General features: G+C 48.2%; 1 protein-coding gene across 1 annotated transcript in view; it reads right to left on the bottom strand.

Annotated features, from left to right (window-relative positions):
• Nucleotides 1-19,101, bottom strand: part of Csmd2 (CUB and Sushi multiple domains 2) — a 575,103-nt gene that overhangs the window by 89,020 nt on the left and 466,982 nt on the right. The window contains exons 30-36 of the mRNA XM_029476560.1: nucleotides 13,522-13,716; nucleotides 12,566-12,682; nucleotides 9,938-10,051; nucleotides 3,159-3,254; nucleotides 1,843-2,046; nucleotides 1,055-1,179; nucleotides 179-275 (exon numbers count right to left, since the gene is read on the bottom strand). Of these exons, the coding sequence (XP_029332420.1) occupies nucleotides 179-275; nucleotides 1,055-1,179; nucleotides 1,843-2,046; nucleotides 3,159-3,254; nucleotides 9,938-10,051; nucleotides 12,566-12,682; nucleotides 13,522-13,716 (948 nt within the window). The remainder of the gene's footprint in view (nucleotides 1-178; nucleotides 276-1,054; nucleotides 1,180-1,842; nucleotides 2,047-3,158; nucleotides 3,255-9,937; nucleotides 10,052-12,565; nucleotides 12,683-13,521; nucleotides 13,717-19,101) is intronic.

Raw genomic sequence — 19,101 nt, 5'->3', positions numbered from 1 at the left:
GTGATGATGATGGTGATGATGGTGGTAATGGTGATGATGATGGTGATGATGGTGGTAATGGTGATGATGATGGTGATGATGGTGGTAATGGTGATAGTAGTGGTGATGATGACGGTGGTGGTAGTGGTGGTGTCTGCCACAACCCTCCATATGGAAGCCCTGGATGTCCCCATCTTACCCGAGAAACTCCCCAGCATGGTTACGGTGTTATCTGCTCCGTCAAACACTTCTAGAGAGTCCCAGTTCTGCTCTGTGACAAAACTGATGACTTGAATCTGGACAGACAGAAGGACAGAGTTGTCGGTCACACAGCTCAAGTGCCTCTCTCCTGTCTCTTCCCGTGGGTTATTTATTTAATTCATTTATTTAGGAGCCAGGGTCTCACATAGCTCAGGCTAACCCTGAATCACTATGTAGCTGAGGATGACTAAACTATTAATCCCCCTGCCTCTGCTTTCCTGGGGGTGCTGATGATGGGCGTGCACAAGCACACCTGGGGATTGAACCCAGTGCTTTGTGTACGTCACGAAAGAACTCTACCATCTGAGCTGCCTTCTCCCACTTGGAATATTCTTGGGGTTTCCTTCTCCCACTGGGTGTGTCCAGCTGGGGTCCTGATGGCTTCACTGGCCTGGTAGGCTCTGGCTCTTCTCCCATGTCTCCTTGTGTTGCCCTTGCCCTGGGCATATGTTACATAGCCTGATGTGTGCCCAGATGCTCTCCCCTGGCCTCACTCCCCCCTTTATCAGTGATACCGCGTTTCTCTCCTTAATGATCTTAGATACGCCTCAAACCGTTTGAATGTCTCCTAAGAACCTTCCAAAGTCACACTGCAGGTGTAAGCCCACTTTCTTCTCTGGGCCCTCTTGGCTGGCTGGACCTAATTTCCATCTCCCATGCTCCCTCCCCCAGAGATGCTGTGATTTGGAGTCATATCTCTATATCTGCAAATGTGCTCCCAATGACCCAGGGACAAGGATGGAGCTGTTGAGTCTCCCTCCACCTCAGTCCAACAGCAGCCACTTAACTGAGGCGCCTCCCTCCTTGCTCCTACCTGGATGCCAGCACCTTCTGGGACCATGATCTTCCACACGCAGTTGAGGCTGTTGAGATATGGCTCTGGGAAGCCAGGGGACAGGATGGTGCCCCTGCGCTCAGTGAGGTTGCCACCACACGGCACTGGGAAGAGACATGGGCTGGTCAGAGGCTCCTTGGCTCATCTTTGTGGTGGCTCCCTGAGAGCCTCTTCATGTGCCTCCCGCAGGGCCTTGGGTCTTGGGTCTCTGCTGGGCCTCTTCCTGGGCTAGCTTCTCCTATGGCTTCTAACTCCACTTCTCTCGGGATTTCTGGGCTCTGCTGGGTCACCTTCAAGTGCTAGCCTCTTCCTTGCCCTCTGCACCCAGCCTACTCTCTCAGGGTCTCCAGGATGCTCTAACTCATCTTGTTCTGGTTTCTCCTCTAGCCCTCAATACCCCTCTACCACTCTCACAACTTGTAGGGTCCCTAGCCCTGCTGGGCCTCCTTTTCATGATGCTTTCTCCCTTTGGGACCTCTTGCTCTCAGCCTTCTTGATGACTTGACCTCCAACAATGGTAGCTGTTCATCTCTTCTCGGCTATCCCTCTCCAGCTTCTCCCCCATTCTGTGTTCACACTGCCCCGCAGGCCCAGGGAGTTATATGGTCTGAATAGGACTTTCTCTCTGGGTGCTGAGAAGGGCTGCTGTGTGCCTTGAGGATATCTCTGATGGTTGGCTGCATCCCTCATGGAGAAAAATCTACCCCAGTCTTTTCCTCCATTCTTTTCTCCTTCCACTCTCTGTCTTGCTAACGTTATCCACTTACCCACACAGGTTGGTGCAGAGACATTCCACTGGGCCAGTGCCCCAGGTACAGGGAGGCACTCGATCTCTGGGGACCCCTGCAGGGCATAGCCTGAGTTGCATTCAAAGCGAATGATGGCCCCCACGGAGAAGTCACTGCCAAGCCTCTTGCCATAGCGAGGTTCTGGCACAGAGCTGCACTGTGTGGCGCTGGTTCGGGGTACCGCTGTTGGGAAGAGGGGCACTTAGGGGTGGGCCAGGCTCCACCCCTGTAGAGACTGGCCCGGGGTGCATGGAGGACAAGGCTAGAAGGAGCTCTGGGATCTCAGGGCACATTTTAAGGCTGGCATGGGCACTTTCTAGGGCAGGGACCATTTTGAGGCACACTGCTAGACTCAATGTTGGGCGCAGTTTCTGGGAATCATGGCTAGGGAGAGCCCCAGGAACCAGACTTTAGTCTCAGGGTTGTTCTCTGCTTTCCTAGTGATATATCTTCCTTACCAAGGCCCCGTGCTCCCCAAAAGCAACAATCCTTTCCCCTCCACTCCCTGAGGCATCACCCTGCTCACTGGCTTCTCCCAAGCCCTTGTCTAGAGTCTTCAGATGATTTGGACAGAATGGTGGCTTGTGGGAATCATGGCGTCCCTTGTAGCGGAATTGCCCTGCACAGGGATACACGTGGCCTCCCGGGCAGTGTAGAACACACAGGGAGGGCTGTGCTTAGAGACTGGTGGCCTTAACAATGTGGCTGTTGCTGGGTAAGGGTAGACTGGATTTTGGCAGGTCAAAGCAAGGATGCCCCAAGCAGCTGCTGGGTCTTAGTGACCCAGAATGAACACAACACTGATTGCCTGCCGGGTTGTGGACTTTTTTGAACAGACCAGCGAGCCGTTAGAATTACCCTCATTCCATACACAGCAATTGGTGGTTCTAAGGAATGGAATGGCTGGTGTCTGCTTCCTCGATCAAAGCCTGTCTGTCCCAGCCCTTTTCTATACACTGCAGATAAAACCAAGTTCCTTGAAGTAAGAGGACTGGTCTGATGCCCTGGGATCATCAGACATGCAATGGACACTGTGTGTCGGGGTGGGGCTGGGGGAGGGGAGACAGGAAGTGTAGGAAAGGAATTAACTTCCCAATTCAACATAGAATTTAGCTCAGAATCTGTTGCTTGAGTAAATAGATGTATACAACTGAAAAAAAAAAAACTATGGCACACATTGCCCCCCACCCTCTTGCCCCCAACCGTCATAGAAAGGTGCAGATGGCAGATGAAAGGCCTCTATTCCTTGGGACACAAAGATGACTTTGACCCTCCAAGATTCGCATCCTACATACCTTGGTAGACAAAGTGGAACCCCCGGGCTGATACTTGACCTTTGGCGCTAAACTTGATGAGAACTTGATTGGAGGTGGCCAAGGGCAGCGACTCTCCTGCCGAGAGGAAGGAAGAGAGAGGAAGACAGTGAGTGTGGCTGTAACACACCAAGGACAGAATCAAGGCCGGGAGGGAGGGCAGCCATAGCTAACACGGCGCCTCCTTCCATATTCCAGGACTTGCAGCAACCCAACACACAGCCTGCACCTTACAGTGGGAAGCTCACAGATGGGGGCCGGTGATGTGGCTCAGTTGGTAGAGTTGGCTTGCCTGGGACTGTCCCGGGCATCCCAGGGACACTCTGGGTTCGATCCCCCAGCACTGCATGAGCTGGGCAGAGTGGTGCACACACCTCTAATCCCAGCACTTGGGAGGCAGAGGCAGGAGAACCGTAAGCTAAAGGCCAACCTCCAGCCTCAGTTATGCAGAATGCCTGCGGCCGGCCTTCGGTCATTGGCTATGTGAGATTCTGTCCTCGCCTCCCATATGCTGAGATGGTTTTACATCCACGTTCCCTTTGATCTGTGGTCACTGTGAGGCCAGCATGGCAGGGCTCAGCACCCTCACTTACAAAACAAGATGAAGGGCTTTGGAGAATTACATGACCTGACCAGAAAGGAGGAAGCTGCTAAGGGTGTGTTGATTTACGGGGCGGAAGGGGATGGCGGTTACCATACTGCCTGCAAGTTTACTTGGGAAAGGAAAACTTGACGGATTAAAGGTAAATACATAAGAATCAGGCGTGGTTGATGGGAAGGAAGGAGATAAGATCACCTGACAGCTCTGGCCTTTCCCAGACACCCCTTGATGTGATAGGGGCATATGACTCAGACTAGGGCATCCCTGCGAGCAAAGAAAATGCTTGCCAGGATGCTGAACAGAACAGCTCAGTGGAGGCTGGGACTGTCCCGGGCACCCCAGGGTGTGTTATCCTCCAACCACATGGTGCAGAGGATAGGGATACAGGGCCTGTAGGGGTACAGGGCCCTGGGAGCCGCAGACAACACAGGCTTAGGTTGGCTGGTGTGGTACAGATGTAGGAGCAGGACAGGACCAGCTGGAACCACAGCCATAAATATAGCCCGGCTCATCTCTCTCTTCCTGTGGAAGCTCAGGCACAATGTAGCGATGGGCAGTGACATGAGCCTCTGCATTCTGCCTCTCCATGACCTTAGGGACCCCTGACTCCATCTTCCAAAAGGAAATCAGAGTTCTAGAGGTTCAGTCTATGTCCACTGGGGAGAGGGCTGGAGTTCAGATCAGCAGGGAATCACTGAGAAGACTCCCCGATGCCTCCTGAAAGCCCCTTGCCGCCCACCCACCACAGAGATCAGGCAGAACCTTTTTCTCAGCGTGCTTCGATTTACACGTGGCCTAGAGTCACTTCCCTAGCTAAGAGTCATTGCTCCAGATAACTTCTGGGTGCTGAAGCAGAAGACTAAGTCTCCCCGTTCCTTATTGTTGTCCTTCCCAGCTCTGCCTCTCTAGGGAGATGAGCAGGGAGAACCCCCTTTCTCCTGCCCTCCTAACATCTGTGAAGAAGGGCCCCAGGGATGGCTGGCAGAACCCAGATGACTTCAGTCCTGACTGCACACCCATTTCCTTCCGACTCCTGGGAAAGCACGGAAATCACTAGCCACAAGAAAACTTCTTTTTTTTTTTTCNTTTTTTTTTTTTTTTTGATTTTTAATATTTTTATTACATATTTTCCTCAATTACATTTCCACACCCAGGGAAGGAGTTACAGAGACAAAGTTCGTAGCTGTGATGAAAGGATGGACCATTTAGAGACTGCCGTATCCAGGGATCCATCCCATAATCAGCTTCTAAACGCTGACACCATTGCATACACTAGCAAGATTTTGCTGAAAGGACCCAAATCTAGCTGTCTCTTGTGAGACGATGCCGGGGCCTAGCAAACACAGGAGTGGATGTTCACAGTCAGCTATTGGATGTATCACAGGGCTCCCAATGGAGAAGCTAGAGAAAGTACCCAAGGAGCTAAAGGGATCTGCAACCCTATTGTTGGAACAAGAAAACTTCTAAAGAAGAGGCCCTTGCGAGAAGTCAAAGCTAATCTTTCATGTGAATTACAGTGGAGAACAGAGGGAAAGGTTTTCAGCCATGACTGCACAAGGTTAAGTGGAGCATGGCACCTCTGGTGCCCAAGGAAGATATGGCAGAGGGAGGCACTGAAGTCAGCGAAGGCTACACAGGGAGGGAGGAGACAGACGCCTGCTCTAACATGTGACTTGGGGCACCCTGACATGTGGCTTGTGGACTGGCAGATGTCCAGAAATGACGTGGCTGTGAAATTAGGGTATTCTCCCAGAATCTATAGGAAAAGTACACAAAGAGATCGAGGCCATGAGAGAAATGAAGATGGGAAAATACAACAAGCAGATATGGGGGGTAGGAGGGGGGGGAAATTCCAGAGAGAGAGAGAGGAATAAAACCGCAAGGAAAAGAGTTTGAGAAGAAAGACGGCTTGCTGCGCTGGGGCTCAGGCTGTGGAGGCTTGCCAAGCACTAGATATGATGAGAAAAAAGAGCTTGGCTTTGAGGGCTGCTTAATTTTCTAAATAAGAAAACATGAGAGTCCCATGGACAGCGAAGTATTGGAGATTCACAAGGCTGAGGGCTCAGCTTGGATCCCGGTTTGTCTGTAATAGTTAATACTGGAACAAGACAGAGCAATCTACTCGGTTTTTTTTTTTTTTTCCAAGACCTCTAATTTGATTTGCAAGCAAGTTGGTGTTCCCATGCCATGCCAGGGGAAGGCATTTGTGAATCTGCAAGGTGACATGTGTGTGTGTGTGTGTGTGTGTGTGTGTGTGTGTGTGTGTGCTGAGCCTCAGTGAAGGAAAGAACTGAAAGGGAGAAGCCAGGAGCTAGCAAAGATGAACTGCTAGGGAATGGCTGGCCAACTCCAGTTGACTACTGTTAATGAGGCAAGGACCAAGGCCAAGTCAGGACTTGGGTGAGAAGTTTATGAGTCAAAAATAATTACTAAAACGATTAGCATAAAAACCCAAAGATAAAATGTTAGCATTGAAATTCAAACCATCTACCTAGAACCGGAGAAGGAAGTCAAAGGCATCTACGTGGATAGACCAGGAACCAGAGAAGGAAATCAAAGGAAAAACCACTGAGAAGCAGGAAATAGAACAAGGAAGCACATGATGGAGTTTTCCTCCCAGCAGGCCAAGAATTAGGCTAGCTTCCTGGGACTGAGGTGACAGATGGTTGTGAGCAAACTCGTAGGTGCTGGGAGTCGAACCTAGGTCTTCGTCAAGAGCAACAAGAGGTCTAAACCACTGAGCCAGTTCATTCCCCAGAAGAGACATTCTTAACTCTTGGGCAAAAAGAGTATCAAGTATTAAAATAGTATGTCTCAACTAGTGTATATCAAAACGAATGGCACGAAGTCCAAATGAATACACTGCTACAAGCATATGCAGACCGAGCACGCCACGGTCAACACGTGCATTCTTGCCCAGGGAAAAGCAGCAACAATGCTCTCTGCTCAAGATGTCAGGACAAGAAAAATACAGTACTTTGAAGAAGCAACAGAAGAGAGAATTTATGAAATAAAAGCAGTGGCTAATTAAATAGTAACAAACTCCACAGAAGCACGGATCCATCTAGAGCAATAAGAAATTCCCCAGAGCAACAGAACCTCATAAACCTCTGACACAGCGAAGCAGGGAAGGGGACCATGACCATGGCACTTAGAGCTCCAGAGGCAGGGGACATAAGCAAGGGACATTTAAAAAAAAAAACAACCAACAACAACCCAAACCTCATATATTACATAAATGACATCACTAAAGTGAAGAGAAATTCTGAAATGAATTTTACCAAAAGATAAAAAACATTAGCATTGAAATTCGAACTATCTACTTGGGAAGACCAGGAACCACGGAAGGGAAAAAAAACCAAAACCAAACCACAGAGGGGCAGGAAATAAAACAAGGAAGCCAATGTAATTGCCAGTGATGGAGTGTCTCACCACAGCCGAGGATTAGTCTGTGAGTGTAGCATTACTGAGGACAGCCCAATGGGTTTATAAGGGGAATACACTCTGAATGTCACTCTTAGAATTGACAAGCAAAGACCAGCTAGAAAACACGAAGGGAGGGAAAGAGCCTGTTTATAATAAGAGAGCAATAAAGACTGCTAAAGACCTCCACGAGACAGCTGGGAATAAAATCATCAACAGACACAAATCACTACCACTTACCGAAAGTGGCAGCTTCCCCTGCAGTTTCCAACAGGTAAATGGAGAGATGCGTCATAGTCCCAGATGGGGACAAGTGTTAGTATAAAGATGTATGCTCTCTCCAACAATACCTACACATTTTATGTAATTCTAGAGATAATTCCTATGTTGTTTTTTTTTTCTTTCTTGTTTTGCATTGTTGTCTCCTGATCTTGAACCTGCTAAGAAGTTGAGGCTGACCTTGAACTTCCGACTCTGTGTTTCCTCCTCCCAAGTGCTGGGATCACAGACCTGCACCACTGCACTGAGTTTAAGCAGTGCTAGCTAGGCATCGAACATACCTGCCTTTATACAACATGCTAGGCTAGTGCTCTATCAGCTGAGCTAATATTGCCAGCCCTATACATTTTTTAAAAACTGACAAAATGTTTCTAGATAATAATGTGAGATTTAAAACGAGCAAGAATGGCCAATTTAAAAAAGTAATAAGAGCTGGTTGTGTTTGTTTGGCATTCCTGGGAGTCAGGAGGGTGAAAGCTTGAGGCCAGCCTGGGCTAAGACCTGTCCAACAAAACAAAACAAAACAAAACACCCCTCCCCCCCAAAAAAAAAACCTGAAAAAAAAAACAACAAAAAAGTCAAACAAACAAAAAAAAAGACCACACCTTTTAAAGTTATTATGACAGATCTGGGTAGGTGGCTTAGTAGTTAAAAGCTCTGAGTTTGGTTTTCAGCATCCAAGGCAGCCCACAACCACATCTAATTCCAGTTCTAGGGGGGTATCTGGCGCCCTCTTCTGGCCTCTTTGGGAACTGTATACCTGTGGTAAACTTGTGTGCATGCAGTTAAAACTCCCCTATGCATAAAATAAAAATAAATCTTTAAGCAAGTTATTAAAGCACCAAGTACCTTTATAGTATTATAATAACCAAAACCTGCACAGGGAGAAATATGTACTTGGAAGACATGAATAGGAAAAGAGCCAAACACCCATAATAATTAGAATATGTAAATCTGGCATTTTGAAAATCATATCAGGATGACTGATTAATTGGCTTAAGTCTCTGTAGCAAATAGAGAGCCAAAATAAAATCCAGAGGCATTGAGGCAAAGAGATGGAACTAAAGAGAAGAAGAAGAAAACGGTGGGATCTTCATCTGCTCTGTATATAAGCAAGGGCGTGAATGAGAAAAGATCTATTTGATCTTTCAAGGGATATTTTAATTTTCTGATATCAAAACATATATTGAAGAAAATTACATGGGCAATGGCAAAGTGGAGGGGGAGGCTTTTCATAGTGTATAAGATTCCTATGCTATGACTGTATTTCACCTGTAGCCATGTGGGGCTATACTTTATGAGTAAGAAAATGAGGGCTAATAGAAAAATCGATTCAAATTTGCAACAAGGATGCATGAGCCAATACACACATTATAAAAAGGTCACCACCACACTCACCATTAAAAAAAAAGGCAAATTAGAGAATGAAATACTACTCACATATTTCAAATTTATAACTTTTAAAAAATTGCCTCATTTTTGGCAAGCAAAGCTACAAGATGCTTGCATTAGGGTTATTTGACAGTCTATACAAAAAAGCCTCAATGACCTCACTGCATTCTTTTTTAAAAGATGTATTTTTTTTTTAATGAATATGAGTACACCAGAGCTGTCTTCAGACACACCAGAAGGGGGCATCAGATCTCATTACAGATGGTTGTGAGCCACCATGTATTTGCTTGGATTTGAACTCAGGACCTCTGGAAGAGCAGTCAGTGCTCTTAACCACTGAGCCATCTCTCCAGCCCCACTCATTGTACTCTTTAACTCATCTGCTCTTAGAAACGCTGTGGTGCGGGCAGGGATATGTATATAAAGGTGTGTGTGATGCAGTGAGCTAGTGTTCATAATGCAGAAGCAGATAAATGTGCAGCACTGGGGAATTTGTTCTATAAATCTTAAGCAAGTATAGGAGAAACTACCAAGAAGCATTAGAAATCCCATTATAAAAGAGCTACATAACACTGGAGGAAAGTTCATGGTGAGTAATTACAATGAAATACATATTCTGTTTTGATTCGATAAAAGATGTAAGGGTCTGTCTGGGTAGATCTGAAGAGCAGAGGGACGCACATTATATTTTGGCAATCTGACAACTTCTGAGCTTTGTTTATTTAAGATTCTCCCTAATGGGGATTTTGGTTTGGCCCCAAATTTTCTTCAATGAAAACACAACATGCTGATAGTGAAAAGAAAAAGATGGGGTCTGGGTATGAGTCTGTACACACACACACACACACACACACACACACACACACACACACCCCAGAGGAGGTATGGGCCTTCTGTTCTGTGTGGCCCTTCTGATGTGGAGACATTATTGCAGATTATAAACCAGCACATTTTTGACCATGATGCTTACAGGGCCTCATTCTCAGCTACAGTCCTGGGATGGCCCATGTTCCCCTTCCCACCACCTTCACCCATCCCATCCCAATCCCTTGCTGGCCCTGGGTACCTGTGTGAGAGCCTGAGAGGGAGCTGAGGAGCCGGGAGTGCTGGCTGTAGCCATCATGGACCTCCACGATGTCATTGAGGGCCGTGTGGAAGAAGGCAAACTGGCCGAACACCACTGTGGAGGAGACATGGCATGGGAATCTCAGTGCAGAGGATTGGCAGGCTTCTGGGGGGTGGGGGTGGGGAGAATGGGGAGGAGATGGTGGTCTGTTGGCTTTGGGCCAGGAGAAAGGCAGTTAGAGGGAGTTAGTGGTGCAGGGACCAACAGTTAGCATGCTTTTCTGTTGCAACATTAGCACACGGCAACACTGGGGCACAGACAGGGACACAGACAGCTGGGGAGTCCCTGGCTGGTCTTCACAGGGGTCAAGACAATATCCACACCTGCATCCAAGGTCAGGCTAGTGGAGGCAGCCTGAGCCAGTCTTACTCTTCTTTACATAACAGCTGCAGCAGCTACTTGAGGATTTGAAAGGGTTTCTGGTAACATCTTCCATTCCTCCCGCCCCCCCCCCCCCCCCCCCCCGATCTCAGGAACCTGTAAACACCTTGGCTTTATTATTTTTCAAATTCCCAGCCATCCAGGTAAGCCCCTGGATATCAGCTCTTGGGCAGTAAGAGGCGTAAGAGTGGGGAGCAGCCAACATCCCCAAGGCAGGAACATATAGACACCCCACTCATCTAAAAGAGGGTGTGGCACTCACAAAGCATCCATTGGGTGCCAGGGACCACACTAGTTATGTGTAGTGTCTTTTTTGACTGTGGCTTTCCCAGAAATAATTCATATTTTGTAGACCAAGAAGCAGAGGCTGGGAAGTTGCAAAGAATTCCTCGGACCATTCTGTTCATTTAAAAAGGTACCCCACGAACTCAGGTCTCCATCTGGGAACAGCAGGGGTTCCTCAGTCATCTTCTCTCTGTCAGTTAGTGTTGAGGAGTGGGGTTCACCATGGATACAGCTCCTATTTACCTGACAGCACCTGTCTCCCATGTTCCCGTGTACTGCCAACAAGAGCCAGGTAGGTCCCATCCCTGCTTTGGCTCAGAATCTTCAGCTCATAGGAAACAGGACATATGTGTGTGTTTGCATGGTATGTGTGTGTGTGTATGTTGTATATATTTTCTTTAGGTCATGTATGTAGTCGCTATGTATGATTTGTATATATTGTGTGCTGGGGCAGAGAGGGAGGAACTCAGGCCACGGGGTAAACTGCTTGACACAAAACAGTCGGCAGTGTGGAATGTAGCAGCCACTGGAGTAATCTTAGTTCTTGAGTATGGCCCGAGGGGGAGAGAAAGAACATGGGGAAAGGAATATTTCCATACCCTGAAAATGGCCACAACACTGAGTGACATCACTGGGTCAGAGGTCTGCCATCCCACAGAGGTGGGCAGCGCATACAGACTTTCTGCTTCTGTAGAGTGTGCAATTCTTCCCACCCAAATGAAAACCTCAGAGAGCTTTATTTAATTCTGAGGGTAATGAGGCAGCATGGTAGGGTGAGGCAGGCTACCTCTGGGAAGGGGATCACAGAAAGGCCTCTGGCAGCATGACGTCAGAACCAAGCTGGGGACAAGTCACTTCTACCTAGAGGGGAATATCTGCCTCTGCTCCCCTGGCTCAGGGCCTGGCCTCCCTGACAAAGGGGAGCTCCCTGGAGCACCGTGCTCTTAGCAGCCAGTGCTCCTGGTTCTCATGGTCCATGTGTGACGCTGGTCAGGCCCAGGTGGGTTATGGGCTGAGGACTGCACTCCTTGTCATGAGAGCAACTGAAGCAAGCACTGCATGCTGGCCATCATCAAGGGCTCCTGACTTTCTAGACTTTCCTCAGTGGAATCCTGCAGGCCTAAAGCTCAGTGGTGTGTGTGTGTGTGTGTGTGTGTGTGTGTGTGTGTGTGTGTGTGTATACAAGGATGAGACTGGGAGTTGCAGAGACAGGAATGTGTCTCCCACCTGGGTGACGCCAGACCTCAGGGGAGCAGATGGCCCTGCAGGGTGGCACTAAACACTTGGTGAATGACTCAAGCATCTGGGCCCTGCTCCTTGCTCTTCCCATCCTATGTTTGATAAGACGTACCATGGTTTGCACTAGATGGTCAAGATGACAATCCTTATTCCTTCAGCCTGGGTGTCTCGGGATCTGGAAGTTTCTCGGACTTCTTAGGGCAGATACTTGCCACATGGGTTCCTTGCTCCTCCTACTTACTGCTGCTGGATTCCCCTCGGATGGGGGACTGGAATGATGTGATTTCCATCTTGCCCCCCCTTATCAGTACCTTCAAAGCCGTCTCCACCTTGCCCCTTCTCACTTTCCTCCTGTTCCCAGACCACTCACAGCTGGGTCCCCGGCAGGCTGGGTCTGCAGCCTTTCTAGTCCTGCCAATCTGTGTTGTGCTGAGGAGACTTGGAGCATCTGGCCTTTGCTAGCCATCTTCAGTTCATGTCTACCCTCATGCCTCCGAATGCCCCTCTTTCTCCTCTGGCCAGGAAGCCTCCTCCTGTTACATCCCAGGACACGATGCTGCTCTGCCTGAGAGGCTGTCCTGCCAGGTCCCACAAGGGGCTTGCCATTTTGGAAGAAACAGGGGAGGAATCAGAAAACAGGAAAGCAAGCCAAGGAAACCCTACCGTAGTCCTTAGGCACGGTGACAAAATACAAGCACGTCTGTCCACTGGTATAGTTCTGGGGGTAGTTTGGGGACAAGACCACTCCATCTGAACCCACATACTGTCCACCACAGGGAGCTGAAAAAGAAGCCAGAGAAGGGGTTGGTGACTTGGTGGCCTTTTATCAGTTGCTTGTCTTCTTTCAGTCCAGCCTGAGCCTCTCTAGCCCTGTCCTGGCCAAGGACATCCACTTGTCCTTAGCCTGAAATCTGCCCAAGGACACATCAGCCTTTGCCCTGGAGGTGTTAGCACTGGCTTGAGCCTTTCCTTGAAGGCACATGCTAAGGGCTTACACCATGAGGCTCTTGTGCTTATATGTAGGACCTAGACATGGCCTTTGGCTCCATGGCTGATGCCTACAGGTACTGGTGTTTCCCAAACTTTACCTCCTGGGAACCACACAGCTAAACCATTCCTATTCTTGATGCCAACCTTCACAACTGGCCTTGACACTGGTCTCTCCCACGTACCCAGGTAGAGTCTGCATTATTTTTCAGTAGGGGTGGCCCCCATGCTCTTGGGGGTTCTGACACACAGGTGGCAGCACACATCACTTTTTGGCCTTATTTTACACAGACATCACCCAGAATGTCTTCAGCCTCAAGGGTAAACCCAAGGTCACTTTTATCCTCCCTCCCTGGTATATACTTCCTGGGTGGCAGGCTACAAGCCTTGGTTGAGTGTCCATCTGAACGGGAACAGGCACACTCAAGAGAGATGACCATCCAGAGGGACTGAGACGCTGGGTGAATGATGAAGCCATTCCCCTTTGTTGCAAACTCATTTGTCAGGCCCTGCTTGCTTTACAGAAGTATTCTGGAGGCCATGTCCTCCTTCTCCCTCACCACAGACACTTCTGACCACCATCCAGAGGTATCCCTTGGCCCTTGAACCCCTAGGGTCCTGGCTATTCTCACCTGTGCAGACTGGCCTTGGATTGTTCCACATCGGCTTCCCATCAGGCCCCAGGATGCAGCTCAGGGTGGAGGCTCCCTCCACCTCATAGCCCCCGTGGCAGTAGTAGGTGACAGAAGAGCCAAGTTTCAGGTCAGAGCCCACTCGAGTGCCGTTCTTGATCGAACCAGGGTCAAAACAGGACTCCCTTGGGTTTTCTGAAAAAACCAGATAGATGGACAGACAGAGAATGAGAGAGGGGGTGGGGAGAATTCATTAGTGACCTATGAGCAGGACAGAGGGTCTCAACATGACCAGCCCATTTCCCTTCATGTCTAGAAACACCTCTAAATTGTATTAGAGATCTGAAGTTGGGAGTGGCCTTCAGGAGCGAAGCTCTCCTCCTTGGTCTTTCTTGCTGTGATCCACAGAGAAGGAGGTGAGTTCTTTGCCTTGGGTATCCTCTTTTTATCTCCTTGCTGGCTTCCCCAAGAGGGGCAAGTACTGCTCTGCCTGCGGTGAGCCTACGCCCCTGCCAACATCCTGGAGAAAGACAGAGGATGCTACAGGAGAAGGCCAGTGCTCAGGCCCAGCCCCTGTCTCCTCTCTCACCCCAGCTGGCACAGGCTGGGTTTCCTTGGCTTCCTATCTCCAGCCACACATCTGGCAATAACCTGTATTTGAAGCCATCATTCTCCTCTTCATCTTTTCCTCCACTATGCTGGCCTGAGAGTGGAGCTGACTACAGCTCTGCAAGGCTCACCAAAAAGGGCACTAAACCCAGAACCAGGGAGGAGGTGGAGAACCTCCCCCCACCTCTGGTTGGATGCCCCAACCCCATGTAATATCCAATTTATTGAAGTAATAGTGTTTTCTGTCTGGCCACAAACTATGCCCAGACAGGCAACTGTGGGTGTACCCAACTCATTTATTCTTTTTGACACCTCTCAGCACCATACTTAATGTTTCCAAAGGTCTAGGAGTACCAGCTGGAGCCTGGGTCTCTGACAGAGACCTAACACTATAGTCTTTCTTCCCTCAGAAATCCCAAGATGTCCTGGAAGGCGGCCCTTACTCCACCTGTCATCAGGACTATCAGCTAGGCAGTGGCAGCACACTAAGGCCAAATGGCACCGGGAACCTGTCACTGGCCCTTGGGTTTTGGTTAGAGTGTCGATGCAGGGCAAGAATTCTGTGCGACTCTTAACATGCTAGCCACCTTGACACAAGGGCCCTGATGTGGAGTGAGCTAAGGAGGGAAGAGCTGGAAGAGAAGTTATCAGAGTTCAGAGATAAATGGCTCTGGAGGAATTTTGTTGATGGCAGTTCCTGTCACCTGGGTACCTTTTAGAATGCACACACACTCGGTAGCCATTGCTCGAGGCTGTCACTTAGCTGCCAATCAGCCTGTTGAGTGACGGGGCAGGACCCCCAAGGGTCCGTAATTCTGTCGTGTCCATCAGCTCTCACATTTGAGCCCTCCTAGTGTTCCTGCTCTTCAAAGCATCCCCACAGAGCTGAGCATGCAGCACTCCTGGGTGTATTGCTGGGACTCACTGGAACCAGGGAATTTATTCACCTGGCAAAGCCCCCCCCCCCTCGGCTTTTTGGTGTGCTCCATGGTACATCACCCTGACCCCTGCATCAAATCTGGCCTTTCCTTATGCCTGAGGTTCTGGCTAGACTAGAAATGGCCACTGGATGAATCAGATTCAAATCTCAGAGATGTGATGACCTGTTATCATAAATTCATGAGTCAAATCGTATTTGAAATTAAGGAGCTGAAACCAAGCTCACACAGAGCCTGAATCAGCTGTGGTACCTGCCTTCCATTTCCCCTTCCGGTCTCAATGATGGAACCCACGTTTGACTGACAGTTCCTGGGGACCAGGTAAGACCTACACATCCCAGGCTCTTGGGCAGCCAGGTCTGGCCTAGGAGATGGAAGAATGCAAGCAAGACCTTCTGCTTCACTCGGAGGAGACAAAATCCTTCCAGGCCGTAACAGCCCTGCAGGTGTTGCCCCATCATTCCCTCTGTGATGTCACTGCCTCTTGTTCCTTTGATGACTTTCTACAGACACACAAGACCACATCTGGATAGGTCCCTCTCACTTTTTATATTGAATGACCACTGCCTCCAATCTATGCACTACATATACTCCTGGTGTGGGGTCAGCCCCTGGAGCATGGTTGACCTACTAGGAGACATATCCTTAAAGGAAACTGATCCTCCCATATCCCTAGGTCCCCACTCGGGGTGGGATAAGATGCATTCTATTGTCCCGATAGTCAGGGCAAGGACATTTATTTCCAGTGACTTCCAAATTCCTGGAGGATGCGGACAATTACTGAGTCTTCTTGTAGCCCTAGCAACGACCTCAGAACTTAGCACCAGGGCTGGCCGTGTGTGGCACAGAGCGTGGGCCTGATATACGATTGCTATCTTGTCTGGCTAAACAATGAGGGGCGTGGCCGACCATCAAGCTCCAGGAGCCAGTGTGTATTCACATCTGCTCACATTTCAAAAGAGGACGGGCTTTCCATCCTGAGTGCTATTACACTAATAACAGTGATGACAGCCCACACATGGGAATGTCACTTTGTCAGTCTCAAAGCCCCTCCGAATCTGTCATCTCGCCTCTGTCTCAGCAGGCAGAGCCGGGCACGGTCACACTGCAGGCACCACATGAAGGATGTGGTGATCAGAGAGACAGGTCGGGTTCTCCAAGCCATTCAGCTAGTGAGAGATGGAATGGGGATCAGAAGTAGACCTGCAGCTGGCCCAGACTTGGCTGTAAATAATAAAACAGGGTTCCCAACCCATTACTATAATGGTCCTAAGTAAAACCCAAGCTGCTCAAAGCAGCAACCCAGAAACTACTTCTTTCTGGTCTTCATAGGTGAGCTCCATTCCTGCTCTTTCTAAAATCCAAATCCTGGAACAATAGTCAAAACATTCAACCAGCCAGGGGAGTGGTTGCAACGGCGGGATGATGACTAAGATGGCTCAAGTCCATCAAATGCTTGCCCTGCAAACACGGGACCCAAGCTTAATCCCTGGAATCTGTTTGCAAGTTCTGGGAGTGAGATTGTGTGCCTGTAATCCCAGCACAAGGCTAAGACAGGTTAGCTCACTGGCCAGCCAGCTTTGCCTACATGGTGAGATATAGACCAAGAAAAGACTCTCTCAAAGGACATAGAAAGCACTCTTGACGATGAAATGTGAGGGTAACTTCCAGTCTCCTCATGCACTTGTATTCACACACAGACAATAACACACACACACACACACACACTCATACACAGGCACACACACGTACATCAGAATGCATGTTTGCTTGTCCTAAGATGGGAATGTAGAGCATTGTGTGTACAGGTGCTCTAATTGGTCCTCAAAGAAGACAGGTGTCAAACTAGTACTAATGATTAGCTTGACAGAATTTAGAGTCACCAGGGAGATGAGCTGATAGGTATGCCTGGGGGGATTATCTTGATCCTGTAAATAGCATCATTTTTTGTGGCTCTTTCATATATATATATATGTATATATTCAAAGACTGTATATATACATCTAAACATATGTCCACATTTATACATATATACAGTCTTTGAATATTAACCATCTGTAGCATAATTTTTACTGCTTATATTGTAGATTATGTTCTAGAAGATAATAACTTGCCAAGTTCACAAATCAAGGAAGAAATAGAGCTAGGATTTGGGTAATGCTGTCTGGGATAATTAAGGAAGAAGAGGAAGTCAAAAGGGAACTAATGGAGCAGAGAAATGTGGAGTGCCTGGGAGCCCAGAACACAGTCCTGACTATTAATAACCTCTGAAGAACACCCTCAGGTATTTGATACACGCCAGGCACCGTATCAACGGCTTCAACATACAGGATCATTGAACTTTGTAGCTTTGCTGTGTGGGAATTTTCTTGCTATTACTTTATGGATGAACAAGTGGGGATTTTTGAGTGGTTAAATAACCTGCCTAAGGTCATTTGACTGCTAAGTAGAAAACATGAACGTTCAATTCAGTTAACTGGCAGGCTATGCTCTTGGCCAGGCAAGTACCACGGCTGTCTTTGTGAGGTTTTATTGACACATGGCTATACCAATTCCTTTATGTGTTGCCCCTTGGTGCGTTAACATCCAAAGGCAGAGCTGAGTGCCTGTGACAAACAGACCAAAAATACTCTCTGTGTGTGTTTCACATGTGTGTGGTATATGCACATTTTTTGTGTGGTATGTGTATATACCTGTGTGTAGGTATACACTAGAGGAAGACATCTGGTATCCTTCTCTACCACTTTCTGCCTTATTCTCTTGAGACAGTGTCGCTTGTTGATCCTAAAGCTAGTCTGACATCTAGTCAAGCCTTAGCATTCCTCCTGTCTCTGTCCCTTGATGCACTGGGGTCATAGGTGAGTGTATAGCCTCCTTTTTTTTTTTTTTTTTAAATGTGGATGCTGGGATCTGAACTCCGTCCTCATGTTTGCCCTGTATGTGTTCTTACCTGCTGGGTCATCTCTAGCTCTCTGGTTTTTATATGGGTGCTGTGGGATCTGAACCCAGGTCCTCATGTGTGAAAGCTCTTTACTGACTGAGCCAAATCCACACTGCATACCCACGATGCCCCAAGTGAGTTTTCAACACATGCATATGCCCATTCTTTTATGTTTTGTCTATGGTTATTTGAGCCCTACAGGGACAGAACTGAGAAGCTATGACAGGGAAATATTATCTAAAATATGTATTATCTTTAAGAAAAAAATCCATCAACTCCTTCTTCTGACCCCTATTATCCACTGGCCTAATTCCAATATGTGATGGAAGTAAGTGAATGGGAGAGCCAGAAGACTAACAAGATGGTAACCAGTCTGTGACAGAATACCAGTATCGAAGGGCTGGGACTCTAGATTTGCACAGGCTACCTTGTCTATATGGGCTGAGATAGCTTGACGTTGTGTGCATGTCCCAGAGGTTGCCAATGGGTATCCAATATGTTGAACTGCTGGTGAAACCTTTTAGAGGTGGCGTCTCCTGGGAAGTAGTCAGGTCATGGGGTCACTGCCTTTGAAAAGGATTAAGGTAATTTTAAGGGTCTCTTTGTTATAGTGAGCAGTGATGGACACAGGAAGCCTGGCTCCTGAGTCTTTCCAGCCATCTGCCTTTCTGTCTGGCCATATAATCTCTGATTCATGGGTTCCCTTCACTGTGGTGCTGCTCCCTCTACCTCTCTGAGAGGTCGACCAGAAGGCCAGATTCAATCTTGAACTTTCAGCCTAAAACTGTGAGCTAGAGAACTCCCTTTTCTTTAAAAGGTGCCAAGCCTTGATTATTTCGTATAGCAACAAAAGATTAAGACACAGTCAATTTCCCAAGATGGTCAGAGGTGCTGGCTGGGGTTTAAGGAAGCCTGAGATTCAACATGAACCCTCACAGGGTGGGGGAATGACCAGGAAGGTGATAGCCGGCAGGTACTGAGGGAGACTGTGAGAGTGAAGTAGAGTTAGAAATGAGCCTTATAGAGAAGGGGAGAAGAAGGTTAGTGATGTGAAAACAGAAGCAGGATGACAAAAGAATGCTACCATGCTCT

This window comes from Mus caroli, chromosome 4 (genome assembly GCF_900094665.2).
Source record: "Mus caroli chromosome 4, CAROLI_EIJ_v1.1, whole genome shotgun sequence".
NCBI classification, from domain to species: Eukaryota; Metazoa; Chordata; class Mammalia; order Rodentia; family Muridae; genus Mus; species Mus caroli.
Note: the sequence above shows the minus strand (reverse complement) of the source record. Positions and strands in the feature narration are given on the sequence as shown.